The sequence below is a fragment of the Myodes glareolus genome, chromosome 15 (assembly GCF_982192425.1).
Source record: "Myodes glareolus chromosome 15, mMyoGla1.1, whole genome shotgun sequence".
NCBI classification, from domain to species: Eukaryota; Metazoa; Chordata; class Mammalia; order Rodentia; family Cricetidae; genus Myodes; species Myodes glareolus.
The window spans coordinates 23,308,257-23,332,651 of NC_142040.1; the positions used below are offsets into that span (position 1 = coordinate 23,308,257).

The 24,395-nt window shown below is 44.8% G+C and overlaps 1 protein-coding gene across 1 annotated transcript in view; it reads right to left on the minus strand.

Annotated features, from left to right (window-relative positions):
* The window catches only part of Sv2c (synaptic vesicle glycoprotein 2C), a 195,194-nt gene that overhangs the window by 40,396 nt on the left and 130,403 nt on the right, over positions 1–24,395 (minus strand). The window contains exons 5-6 of the mRNA XM_087896799.1: positions 1,506–1,639; positions 947–1,036 (exon numbers count right to left, since the gene is read on the minus strand). Coding sequence (XP_087752925.1) covers positions 947–1,036; positions 1,506–1,639 — 224 coding nt within the window. The remainder of the gene's footprint in view (positions 1–946; positions 1,037–1,505; positions 1,640–24,395) is intronic.

The window sequence follows — 24,395 nt, forward strand, 5'->3', positions numbered from 1 at the left end:
GTGTATGTGTGTGCGTGTACACATGAACATTTGCAAAATCACTCCTGAGATGAGAAACCCGAAGGTGTCAGGGGAAAGTCAGGATGGCTGGCATGTCCTGGGTTTACAGGGTGGGACAATGCTATCTTTGTCTTCTTACTGCTCCTACACACTCATACATATATACACATATTTATATAGCTTATTTGTATATATATTATATAAACAAGTATTGTGTATATAACTATCTGTTCTTTATGGGGTGCTTGGAATGTGCTAGACAGGGGGCTACCTGGCAGCATCTCCTGAGACCCTCACAGGACTGTATCAGTACAGTGTTATTATAATTACTTTGTAGGTAAGAAGCTGAAGTGCAGAACCTGGGCCTTATTGCTTAGGCTGTGAAGCAAGCGAGTGATGGAGATGGACTCTAAGTTCAGATACATCTGCTTTACCTAGGAGCCCCCAGGGCACCCTGAATTTCCTGGATAAGCAGCACGGACAAGCAAATTTCAGATGAGGTAGGAACTTGAGAGAGCAGAGATGGTGGCCCAGCAGGGAGGCCATCCTTCTATGACAGTACGGTGAAGAGAATCTATTGGTGATCCCTGCAACAACACCTCTGGTACTGAGCCAGGGGGTCAGAATAAATCAGAGACTAAATCATGGCCTTCTTGCTCACATTCTGTCTCTCAGGTTAGTATTATTACTTAACCAACCACAGAGGCTTGGAGTCTTAGATAGGTGTGGGTAGGTGGGACCCTCTGCCTGTTTGTGTAAATAAAGTTTTATTGGAACACAACCAAGGTCCATGGTTTAGACATTCTCTATGGCTGCTTGCTTTCGCACAGCAAAGACAAAGCTGAGTAGTTGTGTCAGAGACTCTATGACTAGCAAGGCCTTAAAAGTCTGGCCCCTTACAGAAACCATGTCAGAAACTCAAGGATTCTCCGAGAAGCAGACTCACCGTGAAGACCTTCTCTGGCTGGCCCCGGGCTCTCATGTTGGTATCGTGAATGAGCTTCAGAATCATCCAGGCTTCATCATGTTTTCCCACCTAAGAAACACACAGGCAGTCAGAGCTAGGAGCCAGGCATTAGGACCCCTTGTCTTTCAGTCACCAATCACTCTGAGTTTTCAGAGCACATGGAAGGCCACCACACAGATGTGTTTAGCTCTTCTCCACTGAAGCATGCAGGCCGAGGACACCACTGTAGAGCAGCCACTCAGAGAATGTGCTATCGGCTAGAAATAGCACCTATTACAAGAATGCTTCCCTTATCAAACAGTGAGCAATAGCCCCCTCATCGAGTGAAAGCTACTTGCTTAGGGAAGTGCATGCGTGGTTTTGGCTGTGAGAGCTCTTTGCTTAAAGCATGCCTCCATGAGAAATCAAACCCTGCAAACCCCCGTGGCAGGAAGGGAGAATGCACCTCCCGAAGAGGCAGACATACTTCCCTCGAAACGGCAAAGAAGCCTTGCCAATGTGCATGGACCACTTGCGCTTCTGTGACAACAGGCATTACCTCCAGCAAGAAGCGAGGGCTTTCCGGCATGAAGGTGAGGGCCACCACAGAGGAGACGCACGGAAGGGCACAGACGATGACGAAGACCCTCCAGCTGTGGAACTGGTAGGCTGAGCCCATGCTGAAGCTCCACCCTGGAAAGGGACAGAGGAGTCAGAGAGAGCCCCTGTACACTGCAGCTGGGCAAGTCATCGTGTGGGGCCCTTGGGGATTCGTCGGTCAAGTTCTGCTGTCCACAGAGGGGTGAGCTGATCTACGAATCAGTTACAGTGACTGGCTCAATATAAGATCCCCCTCCCCGAAGGCAGTGCTAGGACGAATGTGCCCAAAATCACCCCCCCCACACACCACCACCAAAGCAGTGCCGAGGACGAATGTGCCCGAAATGAAAAAGAATCAAGATCTAAGTTTGGGGTACATGTAGAGTTACTAAAATTAAACCCCAAAGGCCAAAGTGTTTTTCAACAGGCTACCATGCTGGGTGTCTTCTCTTTACTCTTCCAGACCATAATCCATTCTTTCCCATCCATCCGTCAGGAAATGACCTGCTGTGGGCTTCATCATCCAGTTCCCAACCAGGTCTGGGGGTGGAATTCATATAAGGTTCTCTGTGTAGCCGAGGCTGGCCTTGAACTCATAATCTTTGTGTCTCAGCCTCCTGACCACTGTGATTACATGCACCTGTTACCACACCGGATTCCCAACTAGGTCTGAGTCGGACATCTTTTCCTTGCCCTCCTTGTCCCTCCACTGGCCAGGCAGAAGAGTGGCCTACTTTGGTGTCATCAGCTGGTCACAGCCAGCCCTCCTACTGCTGGCCTTTGGGCTTGGGGACTCCAAGGTGCTCTAGCATGTCCCGCTAGTCTCTCTTTATAGCCGCTACAGCTCTGTCAACAGCCCTTTCACTATAACACTTTCAATGGCCATTTGGGGGGAAAGCTGACTTTACAGTGCCCTTCTCAGAAACAAGGACTTGTATCTCTGCTCATAGACATCATAGAGAATAGCAAGGTGAATCTCAACTTTAAAGCAGCCAGTTTAAATGTTGGGATCATAAAGATTGAAGTTCTAATACAATATAATAAAACTACTCACGATGGGCTAGATAGGCTAAAAAAAAAATCCCTCCAGGAACTGGTGTTGGCATGAATACTGAAAGTAGATATGCAACAGGTTCCAAATAAGAGAGAAAGAAGTGCATCAAATCTAATGGAAGCCAGAGCAGGGCTTACAGAAGGACAGAGGAACTGTGGGAGGTGGAACACCAATCCCCAGCATAGCTTCTGTGAACAAAAGTGAGGTTGGCTTCGCCCCTCCCCAGGAGAGCTGTATGTTTGCCTTTTGTGGGAACCCTGGGAGACACTGGAAGTGACATAATCCCCAAAGCTACAAGCTGAAGTCACAAAATCTTTTCTGCTAGGATTCAAGATGGGATTGAATCGTGAATTGCACACTGCACTTATGCAGATGACAACTGGTCCACTGTGCTGTTGACAAGGGTCATCAACACCAGTGGCATGCAACATTAGTTTTGTTCCAAGAATTTAAGATGGGAGACTATGTGGGTTGCTGAGTTAATTATGCCATTAGCTTTCAGGAAGCATTATTACTTTCAACGTCTCATATAACCTATATTCAAAAGTCTCACATATCCAAAATGCAGAAGAAACTCTAGGACAGAACAAAGGGACCATAATGTGCACATTTCACATGATCTTAGAGCTTCATATAAAGACTCTTTTTAAAGATCTCTAAATCTTATTATTCTTAACACTGGGAATAAACCCTTCAGTGACCGAGTTAAATTTCAGGTATAACACTTTCCACAGAATAGAGGGAGGAAGAACAAAGACAAGAGATAGAGGGCTCTAGTGTCACAGTTCAAAATGAGAGCTCACAAGGTGATCCTTTCAACAGAAAATAGGTCAAAAGGACTTAGCCTTGTCACCACAGTGGGTGGAGCAGAGCACCTCTGTGATAGTCAGAAAAACGACCCCACCCCCCATCAGAGGTTCTTGCGCTGACCTCCAGAACCCGAGAATGCAGATGTTACAGGCAAAGCAAGCCATGAGATCCCGAGAGAAAGAGATTGTCCGGTAGAGCAGGACCGAAGGTAAATGTGAGCACCCTTAGAAAGACAGACGGACGGGGAGACAGAGTGTTCAAGTTTGATTCTATTACTGTGATAAATGTCACGACTAACAGCAACTCGGGAAAGAAAGGGTTTATTTTCAGAGCTCACTGTCCATCAGGAAGGGAACTCAAGCAGGAATCTGGAGGCAGGAACTGAAGCAGAGACCATGGAGGGATGCTGCTTACTGGCTTGCTCTCCAGGACTACCTGCCCAGGGGTGGCACTGCCCATAGTGAACTGTGTGAATCATTAATAAAGACAATGCCCTACAGTCTCTCTTGCAGTCCACTCAGAATGAGGCATTTTCTTAGTTGAGGCTTCCTCTTCTCAGATGACTCTAACTTGTGTCAAGTTGACAAAAACAAAACAAACAAACAAGTAACAAGTACACAGAGTGAGACAAAGAGAGGAGAAGATACGAGGGAAGCAGAGACCAGAGGGCCGAGAGATTTGAAGATGCTGCAGGGCTGGCTTTGAATACGTAGGGCGGGGCCACTAGCCAAGGCATATGGGAGACTAGCAGACGCTGGGGATCTCAGTGACTAGAGTTGTCTCCTGGAAGTGCCAGAAGGAGGCTGCAGAGGCTCCATTAGCAAATTCAAACATCTGACCACCAGAAATGTAAAAAATAAATTGATGTCGTCCACGGTCAATGTTCGTTGTAGTGGCAAGGGGGACATGGCATACTGTGTTAAGTTGGAAAACTGTGTCTGCTCTCCTGAACTCCCACAGGCCAGTGTCTTATTTATTTATCTCACAGCTGTGACAAAGCACCTGAGAGATCAACTAAAGGGAAGAAGGATTATTTGGACTCGTGGTTGGAGAGATAGGTCCATTAGCGTAGGGAAGGTGGGCAGTAGGAGCGTCTTGGGCTATGGCCCCACAAGACCTCTGTTTCCACTGTCGCTGCAGTCTGGAAGTAGACAGGGAACCTAGGTGGGAACCAGTCCAGATTATAACCCGTGAGGCCTGGCTCCAGCAAGACACAACCTTCGGTGAGGCCCCACCTCCTAAAAGTTCTGTAATTTTCCGAAATAGCACCACCAGGCCTGGACCAAGCATTCAGATGCATGAGCCATTTCATATCCAGACCATGATAGCTTCCACACCAGTTATGAGCTATGTTTTAAAATATGGGTGCGAGTACTTTGCTGTCTCCCACAGTTTGATGTATGTGTGACATGTAATGGCAATCCAATGTCACCATGGCTCTGTGTCCTGTCTGAACTGATACCTGCTCCTAGCTGAGCCTACCTTCTTCGGCTGTTTTCCTTGCTCACTTAGTCCAGCCCACTGGCTTGTCTCCAACTGTGCATTTGAAAGGTGCTTCCATGTGTGAGGTGAGTTGTTTTATTTTATTTTATTTTTGTCTCCGTAGTAATCTTGTCCTCACTGTAGACTCCTGCATGCGTTGATATTTTCCCTATCTGGAAGACTCTGCCGGGATGTTCTGCCTGATGACTGCCTCCTCCATCCCTTCTAGAGCTCAGGTCAGGGTCATCTCCTCAGAGGAGCCAAAGCACTAAACTTACTCTGTCGTTTAGGCCACTTTATTGTCTGGATGGGCACTTGCAGTTGCCAGCACAGCCACATTCCTGCATTCATCTCCATGTTTATTAACTAGCCCACTTCACGTCAAGAAAATAGTAACCCTACTTTTCTGACTCACCAAATACCCACCCAGTTCCCCTCGTCTGAGGGGTGCTCTGTGTGTGTGTGTTCTTTCTCTCTCTCTGTCTCTCTGTCTCTCTGTCTCTCTCTCTGTGTGTGTGTGTGTGTGTATGTGTGTGTGTGTGTGTGTACATGAACATGTGAAAAATCACTGCAAGTTACCAAGACCATGAGTACTTGGGTGCTCTCTCTGTCTCTTTCTTTCTTTCTTTCTTTCTTTCTTTCTTTCTTTCTTTCTTTCTTTCTTCTTTCTCCTTCCTTCCTTCCTTCCTTCCTTCCTTCCTTCCTTCCTTCCTTCCTTTCTTTCTCTTGTTTCTTCTTCCCATGCTTCCTCCCTCCTTTCTCTCCTTTCCTCTGAAGTCCCACTAAACAGCAAGTCAACTTTTATTTTGTCATTGTAGATAGAGCAAAATGTATTTATATATGTCTATGAACTGGCAAGAGTGTTCTTCACCTCAAGATGCTCCCTGGTGCTGCCTATCCTTTGGCGGGGGTCATCTTCCTCCATCTAGGATCCTGGTGACCACTGCTCTCTCTGTCTCTTCTGCCCTGATGGTTTTGTCTCTTCAGAACACCGAGGTAATGCAGTCATACTACGGATTAGCTGTTTTTTTTTTGAGGTAGGGTCTTGCTGTACAGCGTAGGCTGACCTTGAACTCGCAATCCTGCCTCAGTCTCCCACAGGCTGTGATTACAGGCACACATGACCACGGTAGGCTGTATGTAACTTTGAGAATGTGGCTTTTATACTTAGCATGATTCACTGGAGATGCATACAAATTGTCACTTATGTTAGTGGGTTATAGAATGTTGGATGGTTCCCAATTTAGGGTACTTATTAATAAAGCTGCTATAAACATTTTTTTGTGCCTGTTAAAGATTTAGTTTTTGAATATATAAGATTAGACACTTGAATCATATGTTAAGTTTCTGTTTGGCTTTATTTGTAATTTTTATTATATTTTATATTTGTTTGTTGATTGTGTGTGTGTCTGTGAGCACTCATTTCCACTCTCCCTCTAACTTGGGGGCTCTGGGAGCTGAGCTCAGGTCGTTAGGCTCAGAGGTGAGCGGCTTTACTGCCCAGTCCCTTCACTACCCCCAAGTATCTGGTTAATTGTATAGGAACGCCTTGGCTTTCTCTCCACAGTGGCTGCATTGTCTGCATTGCCATGCACGATGTGCTGCAGCTCTGGCTGATGCATGGCCTTCCCACCACGGTTTGCCTGTTAAAAACGCCTTTACTTTTCTGGTAGATACCTAATGCAATGTTGTCATAATTTAAATTGAGTTTTCCTAAGATCTAGTGATCTCTTTGTTCCGTTTCACCCTTAGACACGGTGCCTATGTGTGCCGGTCACCACATATGTCATGGGGAGCCAGTCACCCTTAGACACAGTGCCTATGTGTGCCGGTCACCACATACGGCACGGGGAGCCAGTCACCCTTAGACACAGTGCCTATGTGTGCCGGTCACCACATACGGCACGGGGAGCCAGTCACCTCATGTGGCGTGGAGATTACGAGCCTGAGCTCTTGCTCCAGGGAAGGCGGAGTCCTGAGGAAGAGGCAGATTTGGAAGGAAACACGATGACACACGACTCCTGCTGGACCAGATGAGGAAGAAAGCAGAGAACGCAGACCGGATGGATGGAGTCGTCTATTTTTCTGAGGAACTTTTTTCTCAAGAGCTCTGGCCAAATTCCTTTCCTCCTTCTGAACTCAGCACAAAGCAAACTTTGGAGTTTCTAATGTCAAAGTTAGAGAGAATCAAGGTCTGTGCTTATGAAGTAGGCAAGGCCATCCAAGACTGATTGCCCTTTACCTATTATTTTACAGCTGACTGACTTAGGAGGGCGTGTCCTGGAGCAGTGGGAGGAGTCCTGGGAAGGGAAATGGCCACCCCTCCTCCGGTGATTTGCCTACTTGAGTCCAAGATTCTTAGAAATATCCTGGGGCCTGAGAGGAAGGCAGGCACCACAGAGGCCTAGAAATGAGCTCGCCGCTGTCTCGCTAACTAGAACAGCACTCTGTACTTTAAAGACATTAAGAGAAGGACTGGACCCCTGGGCACCATCGCTGCTCAGCCTTGCGTCCTCAGCTCTCCTGAGGACCATTTCAAGGAAGGTTAAATCTGAATTCCAGCTCCCTACAGAACCCTACACTGGTATCTCGAAGGAGGGCGAAGACGAGGGCCGTGGAGTCAAACCCCACTCCACTGGGAGAGCGGCTCATATGTTCAAGCATGCCTGCACTTAGTAAAATTGATTCTTTCAAATGAATCCCTACAGTTGGCACCATGCTCTCTATTTTGCGTGTCTTAAAAAATGATTTTGCAAAGCTGATGTTTCTAATCGTCCTTTGGAGTTTGCTAAAGTACCCATTAAAATGTCACCCTGTGGGATTTATCTTCAGATAATGTAAATTCCATGCAAGGGAAGACCTCAATTAAGGTGTTATGGAAGGCTGTTATAGCCTGGCTTTAATCAGTGTGGCACTAATAAAAGCGGGATGCCTCCTGCATAATAATCCAGGCCCTTGCCAGCTTCCGCCTGCCACTGTTACAGGGCCCTGTGGCTGCCTGCTCAGCTGCCTGTTGTTCAAGGAAAACAGGCAAATCATGCATCACACACAGGACCCTGTCTTTTCTAGGCTTTATCCTGAAAACTCTGTTATCTTGGTACCTACTTCACAGACCTGTTTTCTGGTCAAAAGTTATGTGATATTATCAACAAATCTGTCTTTGTCCAGAAGGGAGATTTCAGGTTCAAGACTCAGAGCCAAAGTACTAAAAAGAAAAACCTTCAGTATTGTACAGGACATCAAGTAAATCATCTATGTATTTTCACCCTGGTAGTCTCTCAAGGCACGGGGCAGCTGAAAGTCTGTTAAAGCGGCTCCAAGTTCATTTTCTCCAGTGAGAAAAATGTGTGTGTCTGTGTGGAACAATGGTCAGGTGAGTTTCTGATATTATTGGGACAGAAATAAAAATTCATACCCTCAACCTGTCACTGGCCTAAAGTAGAAAAACTATATAATCAGCATGAAATATGAATGCCTGGCTAGCAACTCGGGTTGTCAGGCAGCCAGCACCATCCGGGATGCTAAGGTTTTAACAACTTGCAGCTGGGCAGCCGTGCAGCGCTGCTCATCTCTCATTTGCAGCAAAACCAAATAAAGATGAACAGATAAATAAATGAGGATGCTGGTGGGCAAGCAGGGAGATAACCTACGGTGTAGCCATCTGATACAAACCATGTGGGTACTGGGCAAAAACGAGGTAGATCTTTCTGGTGTAACATGGAACATGTCCAAGTGGAAAGAGAGAAGCGTCCCCCAACAGTGTGAATAGCAACGGTTTCATTTTTATATGCACATAAAACACATCATCTGGTCTAGAAAAGCTGTGGGCTGCAAATGCACTAAGTTGCTTTGGGTAGCTACTCAAGGCAGGAAGCCGCTCGTGGGCACGTTCTCTTCTGACATTATTTCTTTAATGTGTAAACTTTACATAACCTTCTGTCGCTTCTCACTTAAAAAGGAAAACAAACCACAGTTGCAAGCCTTTGGCATTTGAGTGACTCCGGCGCTGGGAGGAGGGGAAAGGAAAGCTGGAATCATAGCCATGCCATTATTCAGCGTTGGCATTTCTCGAGAAAAGGCATGGATTCTGGTTGTGATCAATGTGAACACCGAGAAACAGTGTGCACCGAAGAGTACCCACGAAAAGGCGCCAGAGACAACCCTGTGTCTGTATATGAAAGAAAACTGTTTTCACTGACCTTTTAGTCTTGGGGGACACAGGAGAGGAGAAGTGGGGGTGATTTTACCAAAGCTAAGGATGTATGAGAAACCTGTATGGAATGCACTTTGTAAGATCATTAAAAATACAATAAAAAAGAGAGCTTGAACACAGATACCCTGTGTGGGTGAATGCCCAGAAGACAAGAGTTATTGCTATTATTACTGGTTTTCATTCGGTATCTCAGGCTGGCTTTGAACCCACAGAGATCCACCTGGTTCAGCCTCACTCGTGCTGGGATGAAAGGCATGAGGCACCACACCTGATCCAAATTAAACAAAATCTCAGTATGGGGTATGGGAAATGGGGCCATTTCTGAGGAGTTACTGGTCAGGAAGGCCCCAGAAATCCCAAACACAGCAGACTTTCCTGGGGGTGGGGGTGGGTCTGGAGAAATGACTTAAGGGAGTACTAGGTGCTATTACACAGGTCTAGGGCTCAAGTCTCAGCTGTCACATGAATGCTACCAATCATCTGTTAACTGCAGTCCCAGGCACTCTGATGCCCTCTTCTGGTCTCCTCAGGCACTGCAATCATGAGGTGCACAGACATATATGCAAGACAAAATATACATACCCAATAAAAAAATTAAACAAAATGTAAAGAATTAAAAGATCAGTTAAAGCTGGAACTAACCTAAAAACTTCCTCCCTGCTGGATAGCTTTTGTGGTGCTGGGTTTAAAAAGTGCTATGTAGGCTACCTGGGAGGAAGATCATCAATGTGTTTACCTAGTGTTGAACTCAGAGCATCACAATGCTGACTTGCAGGGCAAGGTGTGATCACTGGTACAATAGTGGCATGGATGTTACGGGGGTCACCAGCTACTTTCTAATTGTCTTTGAGGCATGCTTGGCAGGAAGCAGCACAAGGCTGGTATTGTAAACTGGTCAAAAGCCCATGGTCCAGGAAGTTACAGACCCCAGAGATGGGGGTGGGGGTATGTTGTGGAATATTATTTTAAGGTGTGTTACCTTTGTTTATGCTGTGGAATATTTGTTTTCATGAGGCAAAAATGTGTTGCACACTTTTCTATTGCATTTGTTTAACTCTGTGATGCTGTGTTACTTTGCCTGCCTAAAACACCTGATTCGTCTAACAAAGAGCTCAACAGCCAATATCAAGGCAGGAGAAAGGATAGGAAGGGATGGCCGGCAGAGAGAATAGACAGAAGGAGAAAAACAGAGAAAAAGAGGTCAAAAAATGAGAAAAGGAGAAGAGGACACCAGGGGCCAGCCACCCAGCTACCCAGCCAGTCACAGAGTTAGAGTGAAAGTCAGATTACAGAAGGAAAGGAAAATGCCCAGAGGCAAAAGGGAGAAGGGATAATTTAAGAAAAGCTAATTAGAAACAAGCCAAGTTAAGTCTGGGCATTTATAAGAAAGAATAAGCCTCTGTGTTTGATTTATTTAGGAGCTGAGTGGCAGGGCCCCCTAAAGAGCCAAAAGAATAAAAAGAGAAAAAAGAACCTACAACCAGGGTACCTATAACTGTTGTTTTGCTAAGCAGACATATTTATTATCAGACTGTTCCTAAGTATGTATGTTCATACCCATAGATTACTGCCGCTCTCAATCTCGGCCAAAGAAGTTGCTTTTTGCTGTGGAAAGAAGTTAATGCTGAGATTCATATTCAATCGAAGTGCCGAGAATAAGTAACTTGGCTTGCTAACCAGAACTGTGGTGATAGCCTCCACTCTTTTCCCTCCGGGTGGTGCCAACTACTGAACAACGCAATTCTATTTTCTGCGTTTCTCTAAAACTCGTTCCTTTATCTCCCTCCCTACTCATATCTTGCCTGGACCACTTTAATAGACAAAGGCACAGTTGGCCTAGATCTGCATGGCTGTGCCTGCTGATGGCGTATTTACGCATGTATATTATGGTTATTGCTCTGAGACTTTGAGCCCTGGATCAGTTCATGGTCCTCAGCTGAGGTAATACCGAACGTGGAAAAGGACCACTGGGTCCCATTCCTCTGCCTTCCACTTCCTAGGACTGACCAAGCTCCTGCCATTAAGTAATTTGAAATGCTGTTTCTCTCTAATAGAGTTTGCAACTTCTAGTTGGCTTGTTCTAGCTTTACTATATAATCAAGAGCATTCTGGGTAATAAAACTCAGGTGACAGGGGCTGGAGAGATGGCTCAGTGGTTAAGAGCGCCGGATACTTTTGTACAGGACCTGGGTTCAGTTCCTAGCATGGTAGCTCATAATCATCTGCAACTCTAGTTCTAGGGGATCTGATACCACCTTCTGGCCTCTTCAGGAACCACACACACACATGCTATGCACACTTATGCAGGCAAAACCTTCATACATGTAAAATACAAATAAACCTCTTTTTTTTTTGTTTGTTTTGGTTTGACTTAACAAGGTCTGGCTAAGTAATCCACACTGGCTTTCAGACTCACCATCCTGCCTCAGCCTCCTAAGGGCTGGGATAACAGGTGTGTATCATCACATCCAGCATGCTGACACACGTTCTGATCTGTGGTTCAGTGCCTAGAAGAGCGGTCATGTACTTCTCAAGTGATAAATAGGCCAATCCTCCCTTCTGGTTGACTTGGAAATACTCCTCAACTTTAGTCTTCTATTAGCCAAGTAGGCAGAGCCTCTGTGAATTCTTCCTGGTGTACTGTAAGAAGTCTCCTTCTATTCAGTAACTTGGTGGTCTATTTATTTCCACACCTCTTAGCAGGTACCTGACATAGAAGAAAATCACACTGAAAGTCACCAAGGATCTATCTGGTGTCTGTTCCTTGAGGAGACCTATGCCTTATTTATCTTTGGTATGGTATTAGCAACTCAACAAATCCTTTTTTAAATGATGAAGAATTCAATACTGTGTTCTTTTAAATTCAGAGTTTGTCTAGACCATTCCAAATGATTTTCATGTGCATGTGTGCGCATGTGTGCGTGTGTGTGCATTGTGTGTGCGTTTGTAGAATAGAGGTCAACCTCAGGTGTGGTTCCTTAGAAGCCATCCATTGTATGTGTATGTGTAATATATTCATATAATATATAATGTATTATATAAATGGAGAGAGTGACAGAAAGAGAGAGAAAGAGAGAGAGAAAGAGAGACAGAGACAGAGACACACAGAGAGAGGGAGTCTCTCATTGGTTGGCTTGGAACTTGCTAGGGAGGATAGTAAAATGGGCTGGCGGTTGAGTCCCAGGGATCTGCCAGTCTATACCTCCATGATGCTGGGATACAAATGTAAACCAGCATAGCTGGGCTCTCTACACGTGAGTTCGCACTGATCAAACTCAGCTTCGCAGGCTAGCAAGACAAGCTCTGTATCACTTGAGCTATCTATCTCTCCAGCCTCAAAAGCAATTGATTTGGCAACAGGTCTATTATACCTCCTCTTTTTCAACCACATAATTTTTTCTTACTTTATTTCTAATTTAATTTCAAGGTGATAAGAAAACAGTCTTGATAGGTTTTTAAATATCTGGAACTCGCTTTATAGCATAGCATGTAGTCCAATTTAAAATTGTTCTATGAGGGATCCAAAAGAATGTTTGCTTTGTAGCTACATAGAGTCTATGACTATCCAATATCGATATCCATTGGCCATGCTATTTATATCTCTTAAATCCTGACTGGATTTTCCTATTTATTGTGCTAAATTCTGTCTGTTTTCTGAGGGAAGTCTGGTTCACAAACAGCCAATCACCTGAAACGGAGCAGCATACCTGTGCTGAAGTCAGGACTCATTTCCTGCCTCTGCCAGCACACTTCCTCACGCCCTGAGGGCTGGCAGGGGTCATCAGCAGCCCGTACAAAGGTGGGATAGTGTAACTTTTTAAACTAATTGGGATTTAAAGACTATGAACACCTTCCTGTGAGACGCTAAAACACAGCCACAAAACCATCTCACGATACCCATTTACCCATCAATGCACACACAGCCCAGCGAGGCACACCCCAAATACAACTGTAACACTTGTGTTTGCTGTAACTTTGTTCCAAAGAAACCTTTCCACAAACTTGCAAAATTTTAGAAGTTGGATAATTTGGATGTGGCCAGTAAAGACATACTAAGAGGACTGACCAGAGGAGAGGAGGGTTCCCAGCTGCTGGTGATTGGAAGTGGTTCTCCCGTCCTCACCTCCTCACCCGAGCCAGTCTGAAGCTCATCCTATCTCAGTGCGCGGTCTCTGTAGAAAATAGACTTCCTATGGATTGATGGATTTATTTTGTCATGGACATAGTTAATACTCCCTCAAGCACGTATTAGTCTTCCTTTTAGAAAAATAAAGAATTCATGAGACAGGAAGTCAGGACTGAACTCCAAGGGTCGGGGCCCCCAACACATCTCTAAAGCATGCTTTCTTCAGACTGTCTGAAGTAAAACCGTAGTAGCCTAAATCAAGCAAATGGGCTGGCAGAGACAGATCCACTTTGCCCATCCCTGATTTACGACTTTGCAGTAGACATTCAAGCGCTCTATCTATTCTTCCCACCCCTCTTCCTTTGGTTTCAGTATGTCGGCGTCTACCCAGAGTAGAATTTCACCTCTGCTCTCTGGAAAGGTTGGCTATGTGAGCCATTAATCTTGGCCCTCCAATACGTTCCTGGCTGCAACCGACTGTGGAAATGATTGGTCCCGGTGCATCCTGAGAAATGGTTTTCTAGGGCTACGGCGCCAGAAAAATCAGACCCAGAGTGGCTTAGTCTGGGGTTAATGCAGCCATCATTCATTCAGCATCACTGGCTGCTGTTTATGAGGGATGATCTAATAACTCAGGGAGCCTACAGTGAGAAAGCACCCCAGCGGCACAAGCAGACCAGTGCCCTGGCAGGGGAGACTGAAGCCGGCGTTGGCTGGAATGCTAATTCCCAGTATATGTGCGCTCCTTTCTTTGCAGACTGATCATGGTTTTGGGGAAGAAGCAGAAGCCTGACCAAAGACAAGGGTGGAGTAGACAGGCTCTTAAGAGTAGTGATAGTTCACCCATCACGTGCTAGACACCAAAGACATGGGTGGAGCAGACGGGCTCTTAAGAGTGTTGATAGTACACCCATCACGTGCTAGATACCCTCATGTTATTTTGTTCCATACTCCAACAGTCCTTAGATGATGGGTAGATAAAATCCAGGACATTGTTTAAATTAAAAAAAAAATAAAGCTCCCTCGCCCTTCCCTTTCTGTATATCTGTGCACTTGAGTGCAGATACCCACAAAGGCGTCAGATCCCCTGGAGCTGGAGTTATAGAGACTTGTGAGCTTCTTGACATGGATGCTTGAAACCAAACTCAGTTCCACTGCAAGGGGCAGTGTGTGCTTTTAACTTTGGAGACAACCCTCCAGCCCCTAATGTTTAATGTGGAGAAAGGAGGCATGAGTATTCGACACATAGTATTTGGGATATGCTTATCCTAAAAAAAAGTTACTTATCTGAAATTCAAATTTAACTAAGCATCCTACATTTACTAAATCTGCTAACTATACCCCAGAAGAATCTCTAAGTTTGAAGCCAGCCTGGTCTACATATTCAGGACAGCCAAGCATAGGGGGTGAAGAAAACCACTGGAAACAGAAAGCTGGGGAAGAGGTAATTGAACCAGGGGGGCATGTTCCAGTCCCAACAAGCAGCAGAACTTAGCAGCTTCAGCCATATGATTCTGGCTTTAGAGTTAAGGATACAAGAAAGGGATTATGGACTCTCCCTCAGAGATTAAGGAAAGCTGCTGAGGCCAGGCAGGTGACAGGGATGTCCTTGTCTGCAGGCCTAGAGAGACCTAGTGAAACTGTGAAGGTGAAGGAAGCCTGGATTGTGCTGGAGACCCCAAGATGTTGGAGATGCCAGAGCGGCGGGATGCATGCCGGGGAGAGCTACTAAAAGGGAGTGGAACCAGCCCAAAAGAGCGGAGTGTGTTATAGTCAACAAAGCTGCCAGGAGCTGGGGAATCTGAATAGCACCGTGACATCAGACATGGAGATGCAGAGTTTGGACTTTGCACATCCAGTTCCTTTGGCGCAGTATTTCCTCATGCTCCACCCCGTTGGAATGGTAATAGATATCCTGTGCCATTGTATGTTGGAAGTATGTGATCTGCTTCTTCATTTTGCTCTTATAGGAGATTACAGTTAAGAGATTGTATGAGTCTCACAAGAGACTTTGGACTTTTACAGACTTGAGACTGTTATAGACTATGGGACTTTTAAAGTTGGACCAAATGCATTTTGCAGTATGTTATGGCTACAAGCTTATGGAAGCCATGGACTGGAATGTGGTGGTTTGAATAAAAATGACCCTCATAGGCCCGTAGGGGGTGGCAATATCAGGATGTGTGGCCTTGTTGGGGTAGGTGTGGCTTTGTTAGAGGAAGTGTTTCCTTCTCTTCCTGCCTGCTGCCTGCCGAACTGTAGAACACTCAGCTCCTTCTCCAGTACCGTGTCTGTCTGCAGGCTGCCATGCTTCCAGATACGAGGATAATGGACTAAACCTCTGAACTGTAAGCCAGCCCCAGTTAAATGTTTTCCTTTATAAGAATTGCTATGGTCACGGTTCCTCTTCACAACAGTAGAATCCCTATTCCCCAGCTTCATCTTCAGTCCCCTCCCGTTTGTGTTTAGATTAAAGAATCACGAACTAAATCCACAGAAAATGAACTATCCTATCTTCATTTGTCCCTTTCTACCACGAGCCACATAGCTGCTTTGGCTCGCTCTGTCCCCAGCACCTTTCTTTCCCAAAGGACTCCTCCTACACCGGGTATCAAAGGCCTTATGAGTCTTTTCAGTGGAGTTTCAGAGAAGTACATAAGACACTAGGTTTAGTGCACACTACTGCATCCTATTTTGTAGATTGTCTCTAGTAAGATTTGAGACAGTGAGTCTCCATATTGATCTTCCATTGTTTAATGTCATCTGTCCTCAGAGAACTGTGAGTTGAGACTACCCGAGAGTCAATTGCATGCCCACCAAGCATTGGTAAGGACAGGGGTAAATGGTTCTCTCCTACACAACGCACGGGGGCCTGAGTACAGAACCCACAGTTGTTTATAAACATCCTGAGTACCGAAGTGAAATGAGCACACGAGCAGTCTTTGGAAGACTGTGGGGAGAGTGTCCAGTGAGCAAACCCTGAGAAGCAGATGCTTCCAGCAAAAGAGCAAAAAACAAACAAACAAAAGCTGGGAGCAACCAGAACGTCCATTCCTAGGCTCATGAAGAAATAAATGGTGACTTCTCTACACACCAGAATGCCATTTAATAGTCAAAGAAAAGAATTACTGATAACGTGAATATATTATTTTAAAAGCAATACATTGAACGAGAGAACTCAAAAGGTTCTATAATTTATCTGAGTGAAGTTTTGGAAGAGACAGAACTCAGCTTTGGTTACAGAAAGCACACAGTGGGTCATCTCAGGTGGATGAGGACAAGGAGTAGAGCTGGGAGTCAGAGAATTTGGGGGGAAGTGAGAATGTTCTACATTCTGATTTCAGTGGCAGTCACATGGAAGTACACACTGTCAACAACCATTTACTCTCACATTTGGGATCGTTGTGTTTTTTGTACATAAATTATCCAGCGTAGAAGAGCAGCAAGAAGAATGTAGCAGTGAGCCTGCGCTCCCACAAGCCCACCAGGCTGCGAGACCAGGACACCACACTTTACATGCTATTCTGATCTGAAATATCACACATTCTATCTCTTTGAGTTTAGCCCTATTTAGTTGGCGTCAAGTTTGCTTAGCCTTGAAAAGGTATCATTTTCTTTTTACAGCAGAGGAAAGCAAAGCTCAAGTGTCTCCCAGGCCCCATTGGCCATCCTCAGGCTCCCTACTGGATCGAGTCAACTGCTAAGACAGTGGCTGAACCTGAAGGACAGACCAAGTTGTTGCTAGTTCTTCTAGCTGTTGCCTCGCTGACCACGACATTCTGATTGGAATTGACTTCAGCAGCTTCTAGATACAGTTGATACAAAGAGTTCCTCCCCTGCTTCTCCAGAGTCACCCGGAGAGGGTGTGAAGTATTCTTCCACAGGATTTCTTCAGGCACAAGCAGGTTGTTCTGATCCTTCTGGCCTTTGGGAGTTTGGTGGGTGCTCTAACTCCAACCACCACACAAGCATATTCCTGAGATCACACACACACATTTTAAATGCATAGTACATGTGATATACATATACCACACTCCATAACACAGCACACATAAGCCTGGTACACACTATATATACACTATACCCACACATGTACCTTTTACACATATGCCATACACACAGTTCATTCACAGCACATGCTACATACATACTCTGCACACATATACATATACAAGGAACACTATATATTCAGTATATGCACCATACACGCTATATGTAACATATCACACAACCATACATTCCACATATTCTTCACATACATACAGGGCATGCTATACACAACAACACAAACATATATTATAAATATATGATATATAATCACAACACTACACATAGTATACACCACACATTGTGCATATGGTATGCACACACATTATAAAACAGGGCGCACATACACACACACACACACACACACACACACACACACAAAGCCGGGTGGTAGCAGCGCATGCCTTTAATCCCATTACTTGGGAGGCAGAGGCAGGAGGATCTCTGTGAGTTTGAGACCAGCACATATCACATGTGTATTATGCATATTCAACATACACATACATGCACATACTATACACATTTTACAATATGCCACATCACTACATGTACAGTGAAAACAATACATTTGACACACAATGCATGCACACACCAGGCACCAATGCACAATATATTACACATTGTACATACACTAGTTGCTAGTGTTTGTTTCTAGGAAGATCTACAAACATAAGCACTTTGACATTGGGTGGGAGGGGATGCAAATCTGGAAAGCTTTGGGGACAGGCAGGATTCCTGCTGGGCAAGCTAGGCATGATGGCTGAGGTCAGCTTGGGTATCATAGTGAATTCCAGACCAGTTTGGGTTCGGTAATGAGACTGTGTCATAAATGGAGACAAAGGAGAGAGAGAGAGAGAGAGAGAGAGAGAGAGAGAGAGAGAGAGAGAACTAACCAAAAAGATTTATGCTGGGAAACAAATTTCCTGGAAACCGTTTTTCCTCTCCCTAAGAGCTCAAGTCTACATAGAAGCAAATCCATTTGTCATTTAAAAAATACCCAGGAGACTTAGCTGGCCAGAATATTCAGAAATAACAAGCAGAGGAAGCTCCTCACAAAGCTAAGTGTGAGAGACAAGAACCACAAGAGACAAGATACCGATTAAGTCCTTGTTGGGCGTTTTAAGGGACAGTGAATGGTGATGAGCTCTAACCAACACTGGAGGGCACCCTGAGCGTACAAAACAGCTCCTAGCACTGAAGAGCACCCCAAGCTCACAAGACATCCCCCAACACTGGAGGGCACCCTGAGCTCACAGATAGCCCCCCAGCATTAGAGGGCACTCTGAGCTCACAAGACACCCCCAAATACTGGAGGGCATCCCAGCTCACAAGACACTCCCCCCAACACTGGAATGCACCCTGAACTCACAAGACACCCCCCCCCCATGAGTCTTTAGGCTCTTTAAAAGGTTTCTCTTGATAACTTTTACATGTAAACCTGAGAAGTCCTTTAAAGTAGGTTAGGCTTTGTGGATCTAAATGGGAAAAAATTAAAGGCAGAGAAACCCCTTCCTCTTTGGTTCACCATTTTGTTAATCATTTCCCAGGCTGTGTGCTTAGCCAGTTGCTGTCTCCTTAAATTCCTTCTCCTGGGGGCCTCACATTCTGTCTTTCAGCTCTGAGGCCTGGGCTCCACCTTGCTTCTAAGAATCTAAAGACCAAGCATATACTGTCAGGAGCAAAGGATGCAGATACAAAACTTCAAGTGGGAATTTTTGTGTACCATATCATAAAACAACCAAGCATATCTGTGTTCCTGTCTCTTATCTGGTTTCAGCTAAACACACACACACACACACACACACACACACACAATGTGCATATATATGTACATATATGCACATATATGTACATACATACACACACAAATATATATATGGAACTCAGGCTGATATGTGACAAGACTATAAAATGGCTCCAGTAACAGGGTTGATGAAAGGGGGCACTCACATGCTGGGGCAGAGGTGAAGAATGTCAAACCATGAGAGATAAATAACATGAAAAGATGGTCTCAGCACTATTAGTCTTGCCTGCAAATGACTGGAAAGATTCTAACCACAGTCCAGAGACTACTTCAGATTTCCTATCTGGGAAAAATGGCTAAACAGGAAAGAATAAGCCATCATCATATCTCAGGGAAAGCATTGTGGTTTTGCTAATCACAGGCAGAAAGAAACTTTAATGTAACTGGAATTTATTTATTTATTGGTTTTTCAAGATGGGGTTTCTCTGTAGCTTTGAAGCGTGTCCTGGAACTAGCTATTGTAGACCAGGCTGGCCTCAAACTCATAGAGATCCACCTGCCTCTGCCTCCTGAGTGCTGAAATTAAAGGCATGCGCCATCACCACCCGGCTATTTTTCATTTTTTTAGACAGGGTTTGGAACTTGTTCTGTAGATCATGCTGGCCTCAAACTCACAGAGATCCACCTGCCTCTGCCTCCCAAGTGCTGGGATTAAAGGAATGCACTACCACATCCAGTGGGGTTTTTTGTTTGTTTGTTTGTTTATTTTTTGTTTTTTGTTTTGTGTCTTGACTTAGTGAAGTTAGCGCCAGGGCTTGATAATGATCTCTAATCATAAGATGAGGGATTGCTAGCATTTTAGTTTTCTGATTGCTATAGGACAGAGCAATAAGGAAAATGTCAACGTCTCTGATTAACAGAGAATTTTCTGGCAGTGAGTATTAATAAGTATAAGTGCACTATGGACTGGGAAGACAGCTCAACGGGGAAAGTGTTTCCAGTCTAAACATGAGACCTGAGTTCTGGTCCCCAGCAACCTGCAAAAACTTTGGATACAGCAGCCCATGAACCTATTATCCCAGCCCTGGGGGAGGAGATGGACAGGATCCAGGGTCTTTCTGACTAGCTAGGCTAGCTAAAAGGACAAGATCCAGCTCAGTGAGAGACCCAGTCTCCAAACAAGGTTAGGGTGGAGGTGGAGAGAGACTGAGGGAGACATTCTGGCGTCAACCTCTGACCAGCATGTAGGCATGCACTCCTTGGTCATGTGCACAAAACATGTGGAACATACACATGCATAAACCACACACACATAAATACTGTAGGCAAAGTAAATACACTTAGGATGGGGAGGCAGAAGGTCTTGGAAAATTTCAAATCGATCCTGAGTTGCATTTGCACCAGGAAACGGTTTGGATTGGAGTCACCGCGCCCACTTAGAGCTGCCCATCATTTTCCTTTACTCGGTAACAGTGGTGCTTCCGTTTCTGGTAGCAAAACAACACGGGCAAGCATGGCGAAGTGGAGCAAGACAGAATTAAAGAAAGGGACCCACCCAATTTCATCACCCAGAGGGAAACACAAGCACATCTTGAATGTGATAAAATTATTAGCACTGAACTAATTAATGAGAGATTTAACGATAGTCACAGGAGTTAGCTTCATTCATAAACATTTCTTCCCTCTTTCAAACACTAGGCATCAAAGCCAGCCTCTCACACTTGCTAGGCAAGCGCACCACTACTGAGTTACGCCCTCGGCATACGTTAAGAGGGTCTTGCAATCTGAATCTTGGCTCACAGTCCATTAAGAACTCAGGTTCTCAGGATTTCCCATTGAATGTTTGCATCACATAACTCCGACCAGGGGTTTCCAGCACAAATCAGGAAAGTTGAAAGTGCCGGAGGAGTGAGATCAAGTGGCCAGTGCTACTGGATAGCTAACTGAAGGCCGAGGACTAGGGGGTTAATCCTCAGGCTCAGCTTCCACCAAGCTCTCTCAAAGCACAGAACTAAGAGGGGAACATCAATGCTCCTATGCTGCCTTGCTGAAGAGAAGGGAGCAGTTCAGATTTTTCAAAACCCAGCGAGACTATCCTGCAGCGAGATTTATTTATTTTTTTAAAGATTTATTTATTTATTATGTATACAGCATTCTGTCTGCATGGATGTCTGCAGGTCAGAAGAGGGCACCAGATCTCATTACAGATGGTTGTGAGCCACCATGTGGTTGCTGGGAATTGAACTCAGGACCTTTGGAAGAGCAGCCAGTGCTCTTAACCTCTGAGCCATCTCTCCAGCCCCTGCAGTGAGATTAAAAAAAAAAAAACAACCTTCCCATAAGAAGAAAAGTTGAGCTATTGTACTCTTTTTAGCACCTGGTGATAGTTGGCTGCATATTATACTATACCAGTGGGTGCAGCTAAAGACTCACTTGGTGCTAGTAAAGTCAGGAAAAAAACATCTATTTCACAAAGACAAAATCGTCACAGCAAGGATTCTGATTTCTGGGGTGAAAGGAGATGTGGGAAAAAGCTTCCTGAGAAGCAGCTTGTCCTGAGGGTGGCAGCAGGTGCTCACCGGGGCTCAGGGTGGAGGGAACGGAGCCCAGCTTTACGCTCAGCACCACCACCCCCCTCATGCCACATTTCTAAACTGACACTAATCATTTTCACCACAACTCTGGGTCTATTTAAAGCTAGAAGAACATCCTTAAGTAAATCCATGATGCCACTTTTGGAGATGGGTCAGTGGCACCTAAAATCAACAGTTCTGAGCTGGTCAACAGCCACTTAAAAACCATGGTGATTAATTCTTGAGTCAAAAGAAATTTATACAATTCCCTTTTCTCCCAGAGTTTCAAATTTTCCCCACAACCTCCTCCCAGAATCTAACCTAAAAAAGGTACATTTATAGGCAAAAACCGTGTTTTAACGACTTTATCACACAACCTTCTGTATTTCTCTGCAACAGACACATTTATCTAAATTTGAGATGTAGAATTGTATCTTGTGACCACAGGCTTTCTAATAATCAAAGTTATATCAATCTAGCAATTATCATAATTACCATTCCCCAATTAATCAATATATCAAACTACATTATACAATTTGTGATAAGTTCTGAAAATAAGTTTAATGGTAGTATATCTTTTTATACTGTGAAAGGGAGGATTTTTCCAATTTGTCTATGTATCCAGGGATAAATATTCATTACTGTTAGAATGAGTGCTTATCTTGAACACTTTTTAAAAAAGTATGCACAACAGAAGGGTCTTGACTTGCAGCTACGCCATTTGTTCTGTTATGACGTCTTTAATGACATAATGCACCAGCTGACTTCATTGTGATGCTTTCTTAGAAGCAAAATTTAGAAACTGCTTGGCAAAAAGAACTCACTTACTGCGTATTAGAGGTGCTCCTTTTCCCACTGCTTGTCCCAGCCTTAAGCATGCCCCCCACACCATGGTTGGAGCCCAGCAGTTATTAGCCTGACGATGTGCACCTGTGCTTTGAGTGGCTCCACCTAAGGAAAGCGTATACGGCAGGAGAGAGTCAGAACATACACTTTCCTTTCCTGCTGTATCTGGATTGTGTTTGTTTGTTTGCTTGGGACAATTTGACTTTGTGGCTCAGGCTTGATTTTAACACACATTCCTCCCTCGAGCGCCAGTATTCAAAGCCATTTTTTGAGATGGGGTCTTACTGTACAGCTTACGCTGGCCAAGAATTCTATAAGTAGTCCAAGTTGTCCTCAAAGTTACAATTCTCCTGCCTCAGCTTCCCATGCACCGAGCTGAACTTAACTTTCTGTTACTGTGTATTTCTTGATCAGTGAGTTTGGACGCTCTATTTTGAGGACCTAAACCCTCTGGAGTTAACCTGGTTAACAGTCCTACTTCTGGTACCTCATGCCCTTGAGCAAGATGCTCATTCTTCTGAATTTGTTTTCTCCTCTGCAAGGCGGAAGTGCTAATGACATTGTTGTCTGGAGGCCTCACGAAGGAAACAGAGTGAAAGTGTTTAGACGCTGCGTGTGGTGGTTCATGTCTGTAATCCCAGCACTTAGGGTGCTGAGACAGGGGAATTGTGAGTTTGGAGCCAGTCTTGGCTACTTAGTGACATCTCACCTTTAAAACAGAATGCTTTGGCGGCTTGAGAGTTGGTCCAGTGCTTCGAGCACTGGCTGTTCTTCCAGGGAGGCTGGGTTTGCTTCTCGGCATCCATGTGTTATCTCAGAACCTCTGAACTCTAGGTTCAAGGGATCCACCCACTTCTGCCCTTCTGTTGTCCAGGGCACTGCATGCACATAGTTCACAGACATACATGCAGGCAAAACACTCATACAGAAAGCAACCTAAGTAAGTGTTACAAACTCGAAGGTCAAGAGTCAGGTCCATAGTGATGGATGTCACGGGGACAGAAAGCTAGTAAGATCACGAGATCTGAAGATCCAGAGGTAAAGTACTGAATAGGTGTGCATTGTGCTCTAACACTGCGCAGTGCTGGCTCCAGAACCAGCAGCAAAAACATTGGCTGGGAACATCTCTGGCTCTGCCCAGACCAGTCCAATAAGAAATTAAATTCTGGAGAAGAAAATCTTTGCCGGCTACACATCCAACAGAGGATTAGTATATAGGATATACAAAAGAGAACTAAAAGATACATTGGACTCAATGGGTTCTTAAAAAAAATAAAAGGGGACTAGAGAGATGACTCAGTGGCTAAAAGCACTTGTTGCTATTGCAGAGAACCTAAGTTCAATTTCTCAGCACCCATATGGTGGCTCCCAACCATCTGTGCTTCCAGTCCCAGGGGATCTGACACCCTCCTCTGACTATCAAGGAAGCCAGACATGCATACAGTGAACATAACATACATGCTGGCAAAACGCTAATACACATAAAATAAAACAAATATATCTTTTAAAAAAATTAAAAGGACATGAAGTTGGGGAGGGGCTGGGATGTGGGAGTGGAGCAGGGGGCAGTTAGAGTGAGGAACTGGGGGTGAATATACATCAGCATGCTTCCAGATATCCCTCTCTCAGTCCCTTTCTCAGTGATGCATCTGCTAGCAGGAACTGAAGTGGGTCAAGACAGGGAAGGCTTCAGGGATGGAGGCACAAGGCCTATGAAGTAGCCGCTAGGGTAACTTACAAGCTAATGACTGCCTTTCTATGGGCAAGGTCAAGAAGTCTTTTTTTTGTTTCTTCTTTTGCAAAAAGGAAATGGAATAACAAAGAAGAAGACCCACCTACTGAGATGCTGCAGGAGATGAAGCTGAGCCAACTTTGTTACTAAGGACCAGTTCTACTTGTGATCATCTAGTTTTCTGGTTTATGCTATGTCAGTATAGCCCAAAGCATCTCTCCT